We start from the raw sequence: 19,711 nt of genomic DNA, 5'->3' as shown, positions 1-19,711 counted from the left end.
CGACTCCGACATGCATGTACTGACACTGACAGCTCTTTTTTCACTGTTATTGTTTTTTGTTTTTTGTTTTTTTCACTATTAGCGCTATCATAATGCTGCTTTTAACCAAACAGACTTTCTTCTTAAAAAGAGCAAAAATATACACAAATGCGTTTAATTTAAATATATTCCACATCAGTTTATGGGTTGCGTGCGGACGGGTCGTGTTACAGCGGGATTGTGATCCACAAAGGCTTCCGGAATGGAATCCAGATCGGCGCTTGGCTCTGATATTCCTGATCCGACGTCATTTTTCTATTAAAAATGAAAATTGAAGAACTTCATCTTTTTGATGAATTGGAATTATAACGGATTGTGAAATATTGGTTAAAAGAGCAACTACAGTTTGACTGATCGTGCAGGAATGATTTTTTTTTTCTTGTGTGCATACCACGTTTGAGGTTTTGTAATTTTTAAGTATTTATTCTAATTGCGTAATGCACGTGTCTGTTTTTATTGTTTTTATTTGATTTTTTAATTTTTTTTTTAATTTTTGTGTCACTGTACGTCAGGTCCCAACCGGTCATGCTGGTGTTTATTCCGATGAAGACAATATTAAAAATACCAGTGATTCACTGTTGGCGGCCGTGCAGCCCCAGGCACCGCGCTTATTTCCCAGCAGTGCGGGAGGTAGAAGTCGTGCCGTCTTCCTTCCGCTTCGGCTGCTGCTGCAGGTTTGAATTCCCTGCTAGTTCACCATGCAGATGTGCTGACGGTTTATTTGCCGCGCCACGAAGAACTGCTAAGGGAATCAAATTAATTGTTCGAGTCTCGTTGCGGAAATAAAATGCCAAATCATCAAGCCTTTGAATCAGCATGCGTGCAGAGGAGAGGAGGACTCATCTTTTTGTTGCATGTTGACCCAGTAAATTCTCTCCTGACTTTACTGTTCTTTTTTGTTGTTGGTTTTTTTTTAATATCATTTTATGAACCCCTTTCTGTTTTTTTGGTGTACTGACAGCACCTTCCTACTCCCCTTTTCTAGTAAATCTTTTCGAAATAGCCATGGCTTCATCGGACTACTATGTCTTTTCTTTCTTACTACTTTGTTTTGCACTTATGCGGGGATGACTTGCAGAGATCTTGCGCGTGCGTGTGTGTGAGATCCTCTGGAGTGTGTGTACAGTGTGTGTGTGTGTGTGTGTGTGTGTCTGTGTGTGCGTGAGAGCTACAGAGCCAGTGGACCAGTCTTGTTCTGCCATGTTCACTCTTTTCCTTTTCTCTGTGTGTTCGTTGCCTTACCCTTGTCTTTTGCTGTGATGTTGTAGAGCTTGGGACTTATGGGAAACTAAAATATTATCACTCAATGACTGAGGAAGGTAAGCCTGAAAGTTTTCACTTGATTCTTTGTGTCCAATTTTTTTTTTTTTTTTTTTTGTCGTCCCATTTTGGTTTCTCCATCGTAACCATGAAGCTTCACCTCCAGCTACTTTTGGTTTATTTGCTCTTTTTTTTTTAATTATTATTTATTTTTGCTTGTGACTTGCACAATTTTTCTGCTTTTCAGTTGGACAACCTCTCTGAGATTTCACTGACATAAGTGCAAATCATGTTGGCCATGTTTGTCAATTTTTACCTCCATTATTTATTTATTTTTTTCAGTTGTGACCGGAGAATATGTACATACTGTGTGTTACTGTGTGTAGTGCTTCTATGGATTTTTTATTCCGTCTTATAATATTTTTGACAATAGCTGTCGTATGTTGCTTTGTTGGTCAATTTTGAAGACATTTATTGCAATGGTGGCTTGTAAAAACACACACACACACACACAAACATATAAATGATCCTTTTCCAGCCACATCCTCAGAAAACACAGGATCGTTCTTTCTCCCTTTCCGTCGATGGCCCCGTTCCCCCGTCTGCGTGGCTGAGAAACACATCATCCATGCCTCAGCACTCACTTGGAGGTTCCACTTGTACCAGCAGTGGGGGCAACAGACGTAAGACGCACGTAGCTGGATTTGGTAAACTGGAGTGACTCATCCACCCAGCGGTTGCATAAGAGGCCGAGCCGACAGGGAAGATGAGTGGCTGTGTAGCAACAGCTCGGGAAGTGCTGGTTATTCATAAAGACTTCTCTTCATCATTATGCAAATTCAAATCATATGTGTGCGTTAAATGGACCTCCCAGGAAACATTTTTTTCCTCACGTTTTACAAATTGAAGCCAGTTAATGGGGGGGGGAGACAATTCATGACTGCTCATGTGGCCACCGACAACAAAAAAAAACAACAAAAAAACAACAACTCCTGCCTTGAAAGCAGAGACGATGATGTCACATTTAAGGAAAGAAAAGAAACGCTCACTGACCAGCATACGCAACCAACTGGCAATGACTGCCTAAGATGAGTGATGTCAAGGCAGGGGAATGTATGATGGTCATCTTGTGGAAAAAAAAAAAAAAAGGTGTGTGTGTCAGTGTGTGAGAGAGAGAGAGACAGAATGAGAGAGAAGGAGGAAAAAGAAGGGAAGGGATGTGCCCAACAATGTAAAGACAAAGAAAGATGTGAGACAGAGAGGATGAGAGCAAGGCCAGCGATGACTTGCGGTGCTTAATGATTTTACCGGAAGGTCACAGACAGTGTTGATCTGGTCGGGTGGAGCAAGTATCGACGTGTCACTGTGTCAAGCACTGACAGATCAGGCCCCCCCCCCCCCTTCTCAAAATGAAAAAAAAACCAAAGCAAAAAAAAATCTTTCACATTGATTACAACAGGCTGATTTGGGACAAGGCAGGACACGCATGCAAAGACTGATAGACACAGGAAGTATCATTAAAAAAAAACAGATGCATGGCAGCGTCAACATCAGTGGCAGGTTTTACCCCAACGTGGTCCTCCATATTCCAGATGAAGCGTTAATTATCGCAGTTAAAAATTAAAACCAAATACACAAACCTGCTTCATTCCTGCACCGATGTGGACGTGTGTGTGTGTGTGTGTGTGTGTGTGTGTGCGCGCGCTATAGTGGAATTTTGTTCCGAGTCATTGTTCCGCAAGCCCAGTGGCTAGTAATCAGAATTGCATTGCGTGAGCTATTATTTGTGAAGTCAATAGGGCACGCTGCTGATGTAAGCCACAAGGTCATGATGAACAATCGATGACTGACCTGCGTCACAGCTTTGTGTTTCCAGTTGGAGCTGAGTTATTGAATCAATCCATTTTTTATCAGCGCGCAGATTTTCTTCCAACATTTGTTTGTCTGAGGCTTTTACACCAATTCTTAGCGCCAGATTCTTGAGGGGGGGGGGGGGGGGAGAAAAGAAAAAAAGCGAGGAGCCGCTGTGTAAATCAGGCACCTCCCGTTTGAATGTGTTTGATTTTTCTGAAACTGTCAGTTCCCCACTAACCTTTGACATGTCCTGAGTTTTCATCTGCTGAATGAACTGACCTCCTGAAGCCAGTTCTCTCCCACCGCCACGGCCTCCGCCAAGGACAAGGACACTGCAGGATCATCAGTATATGATATGTCCTATTGACTCAGTGTTGTTTGTAATCGCCGGCTCCCTGTGTGTGCACTCTGAAATGTGACCCGTCTGGGGTCAAAGTTCACCGAGGTGGAGCTGGACCGGAGTGAGACAAAGAGGCTTCGCAAACGCTGCAGCACTGCGTTTAACCATGGCGGCGATTTGTTTTGCAGGTAAATTTCGAGAGAAAGCGTCTATTCTTCACAAGATCGCGAAAAAGAAATGCCAGGTAGAGGACAGCGAGAAGGCCAATGGAGTCGCGAGCCGTTCAGGTACTGAATTCCATTTTACTGCTTTTTTCTTTTCTTTTTTTTTTTTTCAGGAACAACTGATTTCATATTGGTCGCTGCAGCGAACACACCAGCAATTAATCAGGAACTGCCCAGTGTTGTCTTCAAGCGGTACTTAAATGAACGACGGTCACTGCCAAGTGTAATTTACGTGTTTTTCACTTCAAAGAGCGGCGGACTAAAAGACAAACTGGAGGCCCAGAGGAGGCGCTTTCAGGACCACAATGTTGTCAGAGCAGCAGAACCAAAGGGAGACGCTGCTCTGTATCAACAAGGCAATTTATGCTAACTGCGCCGCATTAACATATTAACATCCTCATCAGAAGGTGCGACTGGTCGTCTCCACAGCATAGCGACTGTGTGTCGGTCGTCTGTAAAATCCCAGTATCATACCAAGTCCCGAGGATGGTTCCAACTGTGTCACAACCACACTTGGATTAAAGCCATTTCCATAGCAGTTTTACTCGTATCTCCTGATGACATGGCTTTTGGCTCCTGATAGTTTTAATAAGCGCTGTTAAGCAAGTCTGGCCTCCAATGAAACGGATAACGGCGAGGGAGAGGGATGAGCTTCGAACCCACACAGTTGAATCCGCTAGAGCTTTTGGTGCTCACCTTCCAGATTAGAATTATTCGTACTTGGAGTTAAACCTTTAAAAACCTTTAAACCTTTCTTTTCCCCTTAGACATTGAAATGGAAATATAAATGGATCAAACTGTATCAAACCATATGCGTTTTCAGACAAATGTTGATCAGTCGGGCACAACAAACCACCCCATCCCCCTTGGGATGTACCTTCTATTTTTGGCAGCATGCGGAGAAGCAAAAACTCATGAAAAAACTGATATGATTGAATATGATTCCATCCATCATCCCCAAAACCAGACGAGAAGATAAATACCCTTCTCTCCTCTATGTGTGCGTTAAGGAGCGAGAACCTACAGAAACCAGCGAACCGCTAAATTTTGCAGGGCAATGAATGGCGGTGGGCGGGCAGGTTAGCATAGCTTCATCAACTCCCAAGACTTGCAATTCCTCCATCGTGTTCTATCTTTAAAAATTGTCCTGCCGCTCATCACAAGGTCAGCTGTGGAGTTTGGTGGTTCTTCGTCAGATCGCGACAAGAAAGTAGTTCTGGCTATCAATCTGATCCTAAAACCCCAATGTCTTGATGATGTAAAGTGTTATTATGCTAAGCTAACTAGCATGGAGCTGGCCTCCGTGGGCTGCTTTAACTGGGCTGTATTCGCTACTTCATGTTCCTTGCGGAGCCACTTGCAGTTGCATTAAACCGAAAGGTGGTTGCAATAACAACTCATCTTATCGTAAGAAATTACTAAATATTTAATTTGCAAAATGTTACCTCCCGATATGCTTTGACTGATAAAAACACTCTGACGTACATAACACATTTAGTCCGGGTTTTTACTGTCTTTCCCCCAAAAGGGTGTTTAGTCAATAAATCAGTCAGTCGAGCTTTATTCATATTTTACAGAAAAAACAAATACATTCATTGAAATTGGGGAAATGGGTGTTGGAGACAAACGCCCACCGATCAGTCAAGGAAGAGAAAACGTAGTCAAGACGTGAATCCAAGTACGACGACAACGAACAAATGATTGAAATACAACCGGCAAAAATAGACAAACTAAACGAGAAATGAAGACAAACCTGCAAAATGATGCGATACACAAGATATGCAAACAAATAAAAAAATAGCGCACAACACCACAAAAGATGTGTTGGAACGAATAAATCGCCGCAAGACGCAACTGACAAAATATAATGATGTTGTTTTAGGGGGAAAAAAATGACCGAGGCAATCATTTAAGAAGGTGACGATGTGTCGTACATTAAAATGATAAAATCCTTCATCGAAGTCAGACTAAACATCCTGAGCTCTCATCTGAAAGCCTCTCAGAGGCGTTGTCTGCTCATTCAGCGCTCCAGAAACGAATAAAACGTTTTTAAGATTCAAACCAAAACCTGAGGAAAGCCTTGAAAAACTGAAATGCCGATGAAAAATAACGTAGAAAAACGCAGGTATTTCCTTTAAAAATAGAACCGATGAAGCGTCGGAAGGAGTGAACCGAGGTGTCGTCCCGCACCTCTCTTGACGTCACAGCTGTTAACACTGTCAGGTCTATTTGAGGGAACGACAGCTCCTCACTTTAATTAATTTCTGAACTCTTGCACAGATAAGAACCTCCCAAACAGCTCCAGCGTTGAAGTGGAGGTGACACCACCCATGAATGGCACAGCAGGGCAGGAGGGAGAAACGGTAAGAAACCCTCCACACGCACCGTGAGAAAGGAAGGAGCGCCCGAAAATATCTGATCGGAATCTGACTTCTCTCCTGAAAAGAAACTGAGCGCGGGATATCAAAGTCGGAGAGACATTTATGAATATTTAATGCCCCTCATCTGTGTCTGCGTTCCAACTCGAGAGTAATTGATGCAAAGGTTGTGCTGACGACAGCACAGGTCACTCCTGCAGATCACGTCCCAGTGTGCGCTCGGGCCAATTCCTCCATTTTCAGCCAGACCTGCCAAAGCCCCGCCTTCTCCCACTGAGTTCTGTAATCACACTCCTCACTCACCTGCTGCTCCCCGCTGCTGGGTGCTCGAAACACACACACGCGCACACACAGACACACACAAACACGCACGCACACACATACAAGCGATAGCCATGGACTGCAGCAACCCAGCAGGCCAGCAGACTGTGCTGAGGAATGAGGGCGGCCATTCAAAGTGGCACACTGAGCGGGACGCAGGAGGAGGAGAGGGGTGTGTGCTCATCCCACTGGACACCTGCTCTTTATCCTGACATTTTTTTTCAACTGGGCCAATTATTTATTTATTTATTTTTTAAATCTAAATGTTTGCTTTCCCGGGCTGAACAGCGAGGCCGAGTCACTTTCTCTACGAACTTGATTTGCTATTGCTAGAACAGCAGGTTTAAAAAAAAAAAAAAAAACGCGTTCCGTAGAACGTGCACCTCATCTTACTTCATCTAACACAGCTAAGAGGGGCTAGAAAAGATAAATTTGTAGTTACTCGTTAAAAAATAAATAAATAAATACTCACACTCTTGATCAAAACTTTAAAAATGATTTAAAAAAAAAAAAGAACTTGTATGTTTAACGTTGGACACAAATATCAGTTACTGGAGGCAGAAATGGGTTTGCAGCCGCTGCTTCATGAGGAATGCAACAGGAGAGACTGACTTCTGCTGCAGTTTATATGAACACAAATATGTTGTGGCTACAAAATGGCCGCAGCCAGCTCCTCCCTTTTTGTTTTTTTTTGTGCGTGTTTTTTTTTTTGTGGATTACATCATCGTGTGACGTACTTTCGATAACTCAAGCTTTATTCCAGCGCGGGCATTTGTCCGTTCCTCTGGCTTCTTTCGCACAGCATTTGAATCCAGGATGGGTGGAAAAAAACGTGAATCGTGTGAAAATGGGTTTGGCTTCATGAAAATGTGAAACATTGTTCAGATAAAAGATGGTGTATGATTGGAATTTTTTTTGTTTGTTTTTTTTGTTCCCGATATCCAATATGCCAACGTTGAAATATCGGCAGAACCATCTTGAAAACTAAAAAAAAAAAACGTACTGCGTAAAGAAGGTACGGGAGTAAAAGTAGGCCAACGTAAATATCAGGAGGTTACTGATATATTAAAATAATTCCCATTATATTTTAAAACCAATGACATGCTGATATTATTGCGCATCCATGTTAGAGTTACAGATACTTTGTGTTTCTACATATTTCCTTTTTTTTTTTTTGGCACCCACACTCATCACTCAGCTCACGTGGTAAATTTGATCTTTTTGCAAACTCTCCATCTTCACTTTTTTTTTTTTATTAATTTCTTTTAAATAATGTAATGTTGCATTCAAACACAACTCAGAAGTTGAGAAAAAATCAGCTTTCAGTTGGGAAAAGTTGATGGCAACTGTCATCCTTAATGGAGAAAAAAATAATACTTATACATTTTTCTTTTAAAAATCTTTTTAGGGTTTTTATGGTTTGATTGGGAAGCAACTTGTGGGTACATTGCGGCCAACCACTAACATGGAGTGGGTCCTCTCTTACCATCCTTATGGACCCCAGTGTGAATGCGATCAAGTATCAGGAAGGGAATTTTTCAAATTTCGATCTTTCCTTCTCAAACGCATGACACGCAGATGGAATCCCTGCCGACACCGCAGACGAGCACTGATCTGCAACGTCATTGTGCGCCCATCGATTTCTACCTCGGCGCCATCCAGCTCGATGTCTCGCTCCTGAGTTAATAATAACCCCTCTAGCCGACTGTACTTCAGACCATTTTTAGACTCGACTCAAAATGTTTGAGGCAGAAAGTCAAAACACCTTCTTTCTTTTTTTTTTTTTCCTCCTGGTGGTGATTCACAATTTTGGAGGAGTCTGGTGCCTATAAGCACGCCCGAGTCCCACACGACGCTATATTTAGAGGTGCGTCCCACAGTGCACCTGTCTGTGTCAGCCAGGAAGTAGCTAGGAACTGCTCACACCTTCATTTGCTGCCAGAGGGCTCGTCATACTAATTGTTCTGTTCCTCCTGGACTCCTTGGCAACCACAAACGCGAAATAAGGGAATACTTAAGGTCAAATAAAAATCTGCCGCTGCACAATTTCCTGCTTCCTTTTTTTAAATTTTTTTTTTCTAAAGACTGCTTTGCAGACAGAACTTAAACAGCAGGAATTAAAGGTTTAGTGCAGTTTACATTCATCTATGTCTCATTTTATAATGATTTTTCCTTCCACCGCTGATAAATAATGAGCACATGACTCACAGCAAATTAACTGTATAAAATATTCATGTTGAGCATGTTATTTGAATATTTATGAGCCCATAAAGCTTTTGTAATCGCGTCTTTAAATAAGATACTCGGAAAATCATAACCGAGGGGAGTTTATGATTCATCCTACTCATCTAAGGCAGCTAAGATGAAGCAGAAGAACAAATTCGGCGCTTATCATCAAAGATTCTTGGACGGAAATAGCATCTGATTTAAATATGTTATCTTTCCTCCTCCCTTTCGCCTCTGTATCATGAATTAAAGCCGGTGTGCAAACTGACACCGTTACGATAGTTAAGTCACAAAAGGATGTGATGTGACAGGAAAGACCAAGAATCCTTCAGGGTCAGCAAACATCAGGGTGATTGCTTAAAAAAAAAGGGAAAAAAAGCAGTCGTAACCATTTCAACTTTGTCGCCGAACACCAGGTGCCAACATTCCTGCTTCCCTCTGAGAATAAAAGAAATATCAAATGTCACACCTCCCCTCTCAGCTCTGGGGTGTCTGGTAAAAGTCAGTGTCTTTAAACTCGGAGTTGTCAGTGTTGCCAACTGAGGCACCGCGGGGAAGGGAAGGCCCCCGAGGGGCTGGCATTTGGGAACCAACTCCGAGTAGGGAGAGCTGGCTCTGCAGGGGACATCAGCCTGGAGAGCAGGTGACATCATAAACAGCCAAAACCAGAGTCACGGTTTCCCTGAAAGAGTTAATCAGTTGCTTCATGTGCATGGAAGGCGCTGATCTGACGAGAATAAATACGGCATTGAGGTACGCACACGCGAAGACCAAAGACCGACGTATCCTTCCTTTGACCTAAAACCGTTCCTGTCGCTGCTGCCGCGGTACGATCTGGGTGTCTTCCTGCTGTTAGTGCGAAACACTGTGCGCAGAGCTGAGTTTGGAACACTTGCTTGAAGTTTGACCGTGCGTTGTAAAACAATTTGTCAGAAAAACGCCAGAGAGCGATTAAAAGTGTCCAACACACTTCAAAATGCAGATGAATTGAGATGAATTCATAGTGTGATTATTGCAGACTGTGACCTTACTCAGGCTGAAGTCTGAAGAACATGTTGTTGAACACAGTGTGTTATTGTCAATCGGAAGATGTTGACGTAAGAAAGCAGCCAACGACCTGCAGCCTGAGACTTTCGCTGCTCCTGGATTATGCCCCTGCACGCGCCGCTGGCGCTCACGAAAACCTCTTCTATCGCCAGGTCTTCGAGAGGTTCGCTTCAGAATTGATCTTCTCTGGGGTTTTTGTTTTTTTTGGGGGGGTTCAAGACCATTTAACTGACAACAATACAGCCATCTGGATATGGAGAAGAGGAGGAATCAGACTGCTGAGCATAAGTGATGCAAGCACTGCCTTTTGTTAAGCGGCTCTGATTACCAAGGTTACCAGGCGGTACTCGACGGCAGCCGCAGCAGGATAAGCGCCATATGATTCATGATTGGTGCAGTAGCCACATTTAAAGCTTTACTCTCTAGGCATGCTTAGATCATGGTGCAGTTAATGCTCTTCATTATTTACATCTGCCTCAGCATCTGTCCCTGTGTGTGTGTGTGTGTGTGTGTGTGTTTTGCTTGGCAGCGTATGATTTTTTGGGGGGGGGGGGGGTGCTCACTTTCTCTGCCTTCGCTCGCATCACTCTCAAAAGAGCAAGTTCTGGGCAGATCTACATGTGCGGACTTGTCCTCTCCTCCGCAGGTCCCAGCAGCTCCTGAGCATCCTGCGTAATTGGATACAAAGGGACCCGGGACATTTTTTCCACCCTTAGAAGGCTTTGTTGTTGTTTTAATCGTTTAAAGTTTGCAAGCACCGGAATATTTAATTAAGATGACGCATAAGTAGGCCAAAACAAAAAACAAAAAACGAGCAGGTAACAGCGGGCGTCTTACGTATTTGTCGCCGTCAGACAGCTTATTTGATGCTGATTCGCAGAGAGGTGACAGCCTTTGGCTCACTTGGCATTCCGCTGGCAGGTCCAATCAGACCCCGGGTGAGTGCTGATGCAGCAGCAGTCAGCAGCGATGAGCCCCAAATGAGCGACGAGGCGCTGCTCCTTGGGGCTCGCTTTCAATCTCCCAAATCATAGTCATCAAACTCCCCCTGTCTTGGGGGCACCGCAGAGCAAAGGCATGTGCGCCTCCGGGTCTCGCCATCAATTTCTGCACCTGTGGACCCCCCCCCCCCCCTTCAGCTGCAAGAGTGCCGCCCGTCTCTGAACAGTTGCTATGGAGAGTTCTATCCCGGCGAGACAGGCTCAGACAAAAGGAGACGCTTGAAGTGACACGACTTGTTTGAGGCATCTTGTTACACGCAAAAAAGTGTCTTTTATAAGAAGTGTGTGGACTCCCAGACATGGTTGGGCATTAATATGCTGCTGCATCAGCCTCCACTCTTCTGGCTAGACTCTCCGCTCCCGGGTTGTTAAAATACACTCCTATTCAGCCACAACAGCATGATATCATCGTTGTTGTTTTTTTAGATGCGCAGTAATATTCCTGTAACATTCAGAAATTGACAATATTCTGAATTCTGAATTTCCTCAGAGGGCGAAAACTGAAATTAAATGTTTGGCTGCCGGCTAAAAGTAAACAGACAGCCTTTGGTCTGTCTCCCACTGGCTCTGCCTCTCTGATCCTCCGTTTTCACAAAGCATTTTTTATTATTATTCACTGTCGTAGTAGTGGTAGTAGCGGTAGTAGTATATGGTGAATATATTATAGAAATACTTTATTTGGAGAGAACTTTTCAACTTTCCGACTCATAACAGCAGAAGTTCTTCCAAACCGAGATGATAAGCAAAATACCACCTTAAAAGCAGATGCAAAATTAGTGAAAGAAAATAAAGGAAGCACAAACACACAAACGTGTGTGTGTACAGGAACCAATGACAAAAACGTAAAGATCTCGTAACGCGAACAACTTTTTTTTTTTTTAATCAGGCAGCCCATCTTCATTTGGGGGGCAAATTTGGCCCACAGGCCCCAATTTGAGCAGCCCTTATATTTGGTTTGGACTTTTGCCTTTTCTGACCTTTCTCTTTTCCGATCATCAAGACATGGTAACGCAAAGCAACGCCGCAATGCTAATATTAGCGGGGGTCCAGCAACATCCTGTGAATGTGTACTCTGAATGTTTGGGATGTACGTCAGGGAGTTTTACAGAAGTTGTTCCCCATGGCGCTTTTCCTGTTTATGACAACATGAGGGAATGTTACCACGGATACCGCATCTTAGGTGAAACTGTGTCGGACGTTGTCATAGTGTGTCATGCTTTTAACTTAACAGGAGGGGGAAAAAGCAAAAGAGACCTGCGCGGTTCTGTCCTTTGTCTTTCTGACAAGCCGGCTCGGAGTTTGAGCTGCTGGATGTGAACCTGATTATCGTGGAGTGTTAATTCGCGTTCGCCAAGCGAGCAGCATAATCACAATCTTGTAACCCCCCCCCCCCCCAAAAAAAAGGGGCAAAAACTGGAATAATATATGATAGTTTAATATTCCTGTCTGTTCTTTGGTGTGTCCTCGCAGGCTGAGGACGAGGAGGAAGAGGACCAGCCTCTGAGCCTGTCTTGGCCTGAGTCCAGTCGCAAGCGCTTCACCTACCTCCTCATCATGCCCATCGTCCTCCCGCTGTGGCTCACGCTGCCTGACGTCAGGAAACAGGTGCGCGTCTCTCTCCTCTCCGATCCAAGTCAGGAAAAACACGTGCTGCTAAATTCACTTCTCCCACTCTCTGTTCTTCTCCGTCTGCCAGTCGTCAAAGAAATTCTTCCCCATCACTTTCCTGGGCTCCATTTGCTGGATCGCAGCCTTCTCCTACCTGATGGTGTGGTGGGCGCACCAGGTACACAAGCTATAATCCTAATTCTGCTCAGGAACTAAGGAGGCAATGCATTTGCCCTTGACGTTTCATGTCAAACCTGAATATATGATGATTAATAATTACAGCTGTCTGATTCCTAACCAAGAGATTACAGCGATATAGAGTTTAGTCACCTCCACTCCCAGCTGTGAACCATCACTAGGAAATTAAAAATAGCTGGAACAACAGATTAGGTTTTATTTACCCCGAAGCTTAGTTTCCTGTTTTTATTCATTTATTTTTTTATTTTTTTTTATTTTTTTTGCAGGTCGGAGAGACCATCGGGATTACAGAGGAGATTATGGGTCTGACTATATTAGCAGCTGGAACCTCCATCCCCGACCTCATCACCAGTGTTATTGTTGCACGCAAGGGGCTGGGTGACATGGCTGTATCCAGCTCCGTAGGCTCCAACATCTTCGACATCACTGTCGGGTACGCTGTGACAACTCGTTCCTCTTTGAGGAACTTCCTCCGCCGAAGTGGTTTGGTTTCATCGTGTCTTATCATCGACCAGAAGTTCTATCACCCTGTCAAACGTCCCCAAAAATAGACCGATACGTTTGTGAGTTAGCAAACCGACTCAAAATTCTCGCACAAATAAAGCCCTCGGAAGACGCTTGTGATGCATTTCACCGGCGGCGTAGTGGGGTTTCTAACCAGCCGCGCTGATTCCATTCGCCCTGGCCATGAATAGACAGAGTCGTGTGTTCAAAAACACACACAACTTTATAAAAATGAGCAGAATGAGCCGCGTGTGTCGCGCGTGGCTTCGTTTGGTTCATTTAAAGTCCTGTCTGAAATGAACCTGAAGCCACGGGCAGAAACGCGCATGTCGTTTTGCCCGCTTGGAACCTTTTTCTGTTTGATAAAGATGAATTAAAGAGCAACTTATTCAGTCTCCTCGTGCGTTACGACTGCACGCTCTTCGAACTCATCGAAGTTCCAGCTCATTCCTGGCATCATCAGGACAAAGAGTCAAGGCTGACAGTGCTGCGCTCAGGGCATGAAAGAGTTGATTTATACGTGTGTGTGTGTGTGTGTGTGTGTGTGTGTGTGTGGTTCTGACGGTCCCACAACACAAACTGGGTCTTTTCGATGGCGATTTTATATTTGAAGGGGGGCTGCCCTGTCACACTGTAAAGAAACAGGCCTGCTATGAAAAAAAAAAAAGTGTCGCACAATCACGGACGTGCACAGCAACAAAGGACATTGTTAGTGTAGCTTCTTCAGTCGATTGCAAGGACTATTGATTATGACTGATTATTATTGATGTCAGCTGTATGAAGTCCAGGGCCCCTCAGCGGGCTTCAGAAAAATGTTGAGGGCGGGGGCTTTCAAGAGCCGTGAGCTAAAAACGACTGGTTTCCAACAGAAGATAAACAGATCCTCAGCATAAATAATCAAACAAACAAAAACAACAACTCTGAATCATGCAAAGGTGTGAAAGTATAAACCTGGACGAGGTTACAATCGGTCCCCCTTCTCAGTTCCGCGTGACAGGGGATCGCTCGACATCATGACAAAGCCCTCACCTGACGCTGCAGTTCTCCTCAGCCCTGGACAGCATTTTGGCGTCCCTCAGCTCGTTTTATCAGCTTGAAGGCCATCAGCTCACCTATTTTAATGCATACTCACTGCTCCCGTCAGAGCTATTTTCAGCAAGCAGCTCAAAAAAAGAAGAAGAAAAAAAAAAAGCCGCTGAACACAGTGAGTATTTAGCGACATGAAAGCCAAATATTTCCCTCGGGACTCAAGGGAGTGTGAATACTGGACTTAGATTTTCCACACGGCCAAAAATATGACTTGAAATTCACGCTTTTGTCGCACCAAACTTTAACATTAAAAGATGAAACTACGGTTGCAGGTTCAGTGAACAAAAAAAACAAAAAAAAAAATCACAAAGCAAAAATGGACGATAACCTACTTGAAGGGTTGTAACGTGTGTTTGTGCATCTGCAGACTGCCCTTCCCCTGGCTCCTCTGGTCCTTTTTCAGCGGCCTGAAGCCGGTGCAAGTCAGCTCCAACGGCCTCTTCTGTGCCATCGTGCTCCTCTTCCTCATGCTTCTCTTCGTCATCATCTCCATCGCCGCGTGCAAGTGGCGCATGAGCAAGCTGCTCGGCTTCATCATGTTCATGCTGTATTTCGTCTTCCTGGTGGTCAGCGTCATGCTGGAGGACAGGGTCATCACCTGCCCGGTGTCTGTCTGAGGAGCTCCGCGGACCTACTTCCTCTCCCCTGTCACCTCCACTGCAACACCGACCATCTTTCCTGTCTGCCATCGCTCTCACCAGACCCACGTGGGCCTTTTCCCCAGGAATAAAACAGGAGGACTTCCAAAGGCGTCCGCCTGTTTGTAGGTGGCGGCAGCGAGCGCTTCAACCAAGGAGGGCACGAGACATTGACTGAGCTGGTTTACTGCAGCCCTCACCCGAGTGTATTATTTGATAGGTAGGTGAGGAGGGGGTTCTGGGTGTAGCAGCCAAAAATAGAATCATTATGCATGCCATTAGTTTCACTAGATCAGGCTTCTCAAGGCTGAGCCTGGCAGGTTGAGGAGATGACCTCCAGTTAACTGACTGGGAGGGGTGGGGGGTGGGTGGGGGTACTTCATACTCAAAAATGCAGTGGCTGAGCTGGAAGTGGATTCACACACCAGTTCAACGTGACGTGGTTCTAAAATGCCAAGAGTGGATGAGGCAGTGGAAGACTGGGTGGATGAAAATGTGAGATCCTGACATCAAGGGATGAATCACTTGCTGGGGCAGACAAACGTCTCCATTCATATTATTAGTATTCATATTATTATTCACATTTATTATTATGATCGCAGATTCACGTCAGAATACTGAGTTTAATCTTCCCCTCCTCCCCGCCCGATGTCTGTCCTCGCCACTGAATGTCTCTTCAGAGGATTTTTTTTTGGTGGTGGTGGTGGGGGGGGGGATTATTCCCAAATTTTCCATGATATAGAAGTAGCACGAGGTGTACCGTAGCAGTATCATTTCAGTCCACGTGACAATCTGCTCCTCCTTTCTTATCGTCACCACAGATTTTGATTGTTGAGAAGTTTTCACACTCACCTGCACCGACTAACAAAGGCAAGAAGAAGAAGACAAAAAGCCTCACTAAAAACGTATGTTAGCCTTCAATATCTTTCACCGGTTCGGGGGGGAGGGAGAAAAAAAAAAAAAAAAAGCATGAGTACTAAAAGCTCATTCAACACTGAACGCAAAATAAGACATTTGAAAAGAATTTAACAGTGTTTCAGCGTCATGATTGATCTAGATTAGTCAATGTGTAGTGCTTTGTTGACAGGAGAACTAACCGGCTAGTCCCACTCCTGAGCTCACGGCTTCAAGGGAAATCAGCTGCTTGTTTTGGGGGGGGGGGGGGGGAGAAAAAAAGAAAAGAAAAAAAAAAGACACTTGGGGGTGAATATTACTAATCAACATTTAAGAAACCAAAACGTATACTTTTTTCCAACATGTTTCACAACTTCTGAATGCAAATCAGTGCTCAAGTGTCTGTGTAGAAGATGTTGACATGTATGATATTTATCGAACTTGTGCAATTTATTTTCCAATCAAAGGTGCTTTTGTGTGCATGTGTGCATTTGAAGTCATCACACAATGACCTTCTAGAGGTTACACTACCAGTATTCTGCAACTAAATGCAATATATATATATATATATATATATATATATATATATATATGTATATATATACACACTCACACACACACCAATCTGTGATTTGTCCTGGAAATCATAATCACGATCTCTCTTCAAGCTACATAGAATGTAGGAGTCACAGGTGTAACAGCAATATACGTGTTGTCGTCCTCATGCGTCGGTCGCCCCGCCTGTCCTTGACGTGGTCCCACGAGAAAACCGGGTGACCATCTCTCCGAACAAAAAAAAAAAAAATGAAAGAAAAAAGAAAACACGAAACGAAAAAAAAAAAAGAAGAAGCCAAACAAACACCCCCCTCCTGTTAGAGCTGGCCAGAAACACCCGCTTTACCTCAACACAGTCTCTGTACAGCAGCTTCGTAGGAATGAACTGTAACATAATAGTAAATAGATTCTCTGAATGTGTGAGGAAAAACTGCATGTGAGGAATTTGGGCTGGTTACCCACCGACTGTACAGCTGAGCTTACACCGACTATATATGTTCACTTTTATGCATCCATTCAGAAACACCAAGTACTCATCAGTTTTACTTTGTAAATATTTCCTTTTTTTTTTTTTTTTTGGAAAACTGTTTAAAACATGTATTTTATTCAGTTTTTTTTTTTTTATTGCCTCCCTGGATTCACAAATGTAGGACTGATGCTGTGAAAAACAACAAAAAAAAATCTGCTTGCCTGGCTCCACTCCAGAGGGAACAAATTCTACCCACCGCACGTCTGATGCTTGCGAATTGAAGTGATACTTCATCAGAAAGTGTACTTTGCCTCAAGTACTCACAAAGAGGTGTCTTGAGCCCATGAAGAGGCTTTTCCACACTTGCGTCCGACCTTACAATGCAGGAAGAACCAGCCATGCATGTTAGCATGAAGCTAACGGCGCCCCCGCGTCCACGACTGACACCAAAACTGCCCAAAAATATCCTTTCACCTACTCTCAAGCCCATCTTCCAGTATAATCCACATCTTCTTTATCCGGCCGTGTGCTTAGAAATCCAGAACCGATTGGATCTGAGCTAAAAACAAATGATAACACTTCCTGTTCAGCATGACCGCGAGCACGTGCTAAACACAGGTTAGCAAGTTAGCTCAAATCGAAGTGTCTGTGGGTGACTGAGCAAACGGTCGGATACAAAAAGACGTGGATCACATCTCAATACCCTTGGAGGTTCTCAAACAGACGTTTTTGTTCGGTTTTGCTGTGGTTTATTTTCTGTCGCTGTCGTTAGCTTCAAGCGAGTTATACTCGGCTGGCTCTTCCCGCACTCTGATGTCACAAAGAAGCAACGGAAGGGGGGGGGGGGAGAGAGAGAGAAAAGGCATAGTACACTTTTGGGCTGAAGTAGCAAACACGTTATCTCTTATTTCTGATGTCAAAACAAAAAGCGTGTTATGGAGCATTATGTGAACGCGAAGAAAGCCAGGCTGACATTTTTACAGTCACTTTTAAGATCTTCTTTTTCGCACGAACTGTACGTGTGCTCTCCCATTCTTAAAATTCAAGACGTTTTTTTTTTTTTTTTTTTTCCTTTTCCAGAGTTCCTGAGATGTTTATGTGAGAGCAGGAAAGGTGTGAGAGGGGGAAAAAAAAAGGAATAAATAGAGGGATAAAATCAAGTCAAACACTGATCGTGGTCGATAAAGTGACCCTGAGAGTCGACCACCACTGGACATTCTTGCACTGTAAATGTTTTCATTTTCTTGGTGTTAATGTAAGATTTATTTAAGGTGTACATATATACAGATACAAATTAACCATATAATCTATAAGTGTAAAAGAAAATGTCTCTTTATGTAAAAACACAAAGTATATAATGAATAAAATAAAGATAATTAAAATATGCAAGAACGTGTTGGCTGGTTTTGGTTTGTGGCATCTTGAGGCAGCGGCAGCTTACAAAACTCGGCGTGGATTTGTCAGCCCCATCGATCTTGATTGGTTAATTGGAGTCGGATGAAACATCTGTTTCTGAGTACGCAACGGAATTCTTCTTTCCTTCATAAACAATGGTGATTAATGGGCACATCTGCTGATAGTCATCGTGGATTTAAACCATTGCTCCTTAACTACATGACCAGTGGCAGGGGTTTAACACCAGTGCTTTGGCGAATTTAAAAAAAAAATTTTTTTTAGTTATGACCAATTTCAGGGCGGCACGGTGGTGCAGTGGTCAGCACTGTCTCCTCAGAGCAAGAAGGTTCCGGGTTCCAGCCCCGGCTCCAGCACAGGATCTCTCTGTGTGGAGTCTCCATGTTCTCCCTGTTCCTGTGTGGGTTCTCTCTGGTACTCCAGCTTCCTCCCACAGTCCAAAGACATCAAGAGGGGACGAGGCTGATTGATACTCTAAATTGACTGTAGGTGTGACTGTGAGTGTGAATGGTTGTCTGTCTCTATGTGTTGGCCCTGCCATGGACTGAAGGCTGCTGGGATAGGCCCCAGCCACCACCAGCCCCCCACCCCCCCCCCCCACGACCCTCAACAGGATAATCAGAAGAAGATGGATTTCTAATTTTTCCATGACATAATAAACACATAAACGCAAGAAACTGCTTCAAGAAATGTTTTATCACCTCCTATTGTCATCAATAAACACTGATCAGCCACCACTTACAGGTTTCCTATGAAGTTGAATACAAAACCCCCCCCTTCATGAGAATGATATTATATTTACTGAATATGTTTGAGGGGGGAGTCGATCCAGTGTCACTGTCATTTTGAAGGTTGTAGTTTGTGGTGCTGCTGAACTTGACTGGCTTTTGCCGGGATCCCTTCCTAATATTTTGCCGCCTCGATACACATGAACGGCATGACAGCAAAGCCCAGTACAGGACAACAGTGCCACAAGCTGGAGCCTTCGAGATGACCTTTAGATATCAACCGCCTGCCTCAGAAAAATTAAAACAAACGAACAAAGATGAAACATTCAAATTCTCGTGAAGGGGGTATCTAATAGTATATTTAAAATTTGAGGTGACACAACATCTTGTGTGTCTTCGTCTCGTTTTGTTTCGTTTCGAGATGCAGGTACGAGTTGTGTTTGCACAGGGAAGCTCAGACAGGAGCGTAAAGGATGCCTGGGGGGAAAAAAGTTTTCTAAAGACGTCCCCGGCTCTGCTCTGGGACTTTGTAAAGCCGTTAAACCAGGAGTGACAACAGAAATCCTCTGTTCCAGTTTTTATGATGAGGTTTTGAAAAGAAGTGTTTTGGAAATGAAGCTGGAGACCACGAGGGGTGTCGGCCTCCGCTGCTTCGACTTTGACTGAGCAGCTTTTAGGGCCGTGACGTCCCTTCGTTAGCGATGGCGCTCAGTCGTGCCAAATGGACTCGGCCTCAGGCCTGAACATTTGAGCCATCGGATACTTCAGTGAGACACCATCACGTGTTTCTCAGCTTATGCGTCGCTGTGATTTCCTGATTGTCTGCTGTCAAGAGGAATTCAAGTTGACTCTTTTTGAATATGTTTCAAAATCAAGACCAGGAAAAATGAAAAACATCCTCTACCTAATCAGGCACTGATTTACC

The 19,711-nt window shown here is 44.0% G+C and overlaps 1 protein-coding gene across 13 annotated transcripts in view; it reads left to right on the top strand.

The window, feature by feature from the left end:
* slc24a2a (solute carrier family 24 member 2a) overlaps positions 1-15,881 on the top strand; it is a 58,816-nt gene extending 42,935 nt beyond the window's left edge. For 9 of the 13 annotated variants that reach the window (XM_086197657.1, XM_086197659.1, XM_086197658.1 and 6 more), the window contains 7 exons: positions 1,308-1,358; positions 3,682-3,780; positions 5,998-6,080; positions 12,161-12,295; positions 12,387-12,476; positions 12,763-12,929; positions 14,457-15,881. In XM_086197657.1, coding sequence (XP_086053783.1) covers positions 1,308-1,358; positions 3,682-3,780; positions 5,998-6,080; positions 12,161-12,295; positions 12,387-12,476; positions 12,763-12,929; positions 14,457-14,706 — 875 coding nt within the window. In that variant the 3' untranslated portion in view covers positions 14,707-15,881. The remainder of the gene's footprint in view (positions 1-1,307; positions 1,359-3,681; positions 3,781-5,997; positions 6,081-12,160; positions 12,296-12,386; positions 12,477-12,762; positions 12,930-14,456) is intronic. The other 4 variants (XM_086197667.1, XM_086197666.1, XM_086197665.1 and 1 more) reach the window with 1 other exon arrangement.
* The last annotated feature ends 3,830 nt before the right edge of the window (positions 15,882-19,711 follow it).

The sequence above is a fragment of the Aulostomus chinensis genome, chromosome 24 (assembly GCF_037954235.1).
Source record: "Aulostomus chinensis isolate RoL2024-O1b breed Wild chromosome 24, RoL_Achi_v1.0, whole genome shotgun sequence".
Taxonomy (NCBI): domain Eukaryota; kingdom Metazoa; phylum Chordata; class Actinopteri; order Syngnathiformes; family Aulostomidae; genus Aulostomus; species Aulostomus chinensis.
Note: the sequence above shows the minus strand (reverse complement) of the source record. Positions and strands in the feature narration are given on the sequence as shown.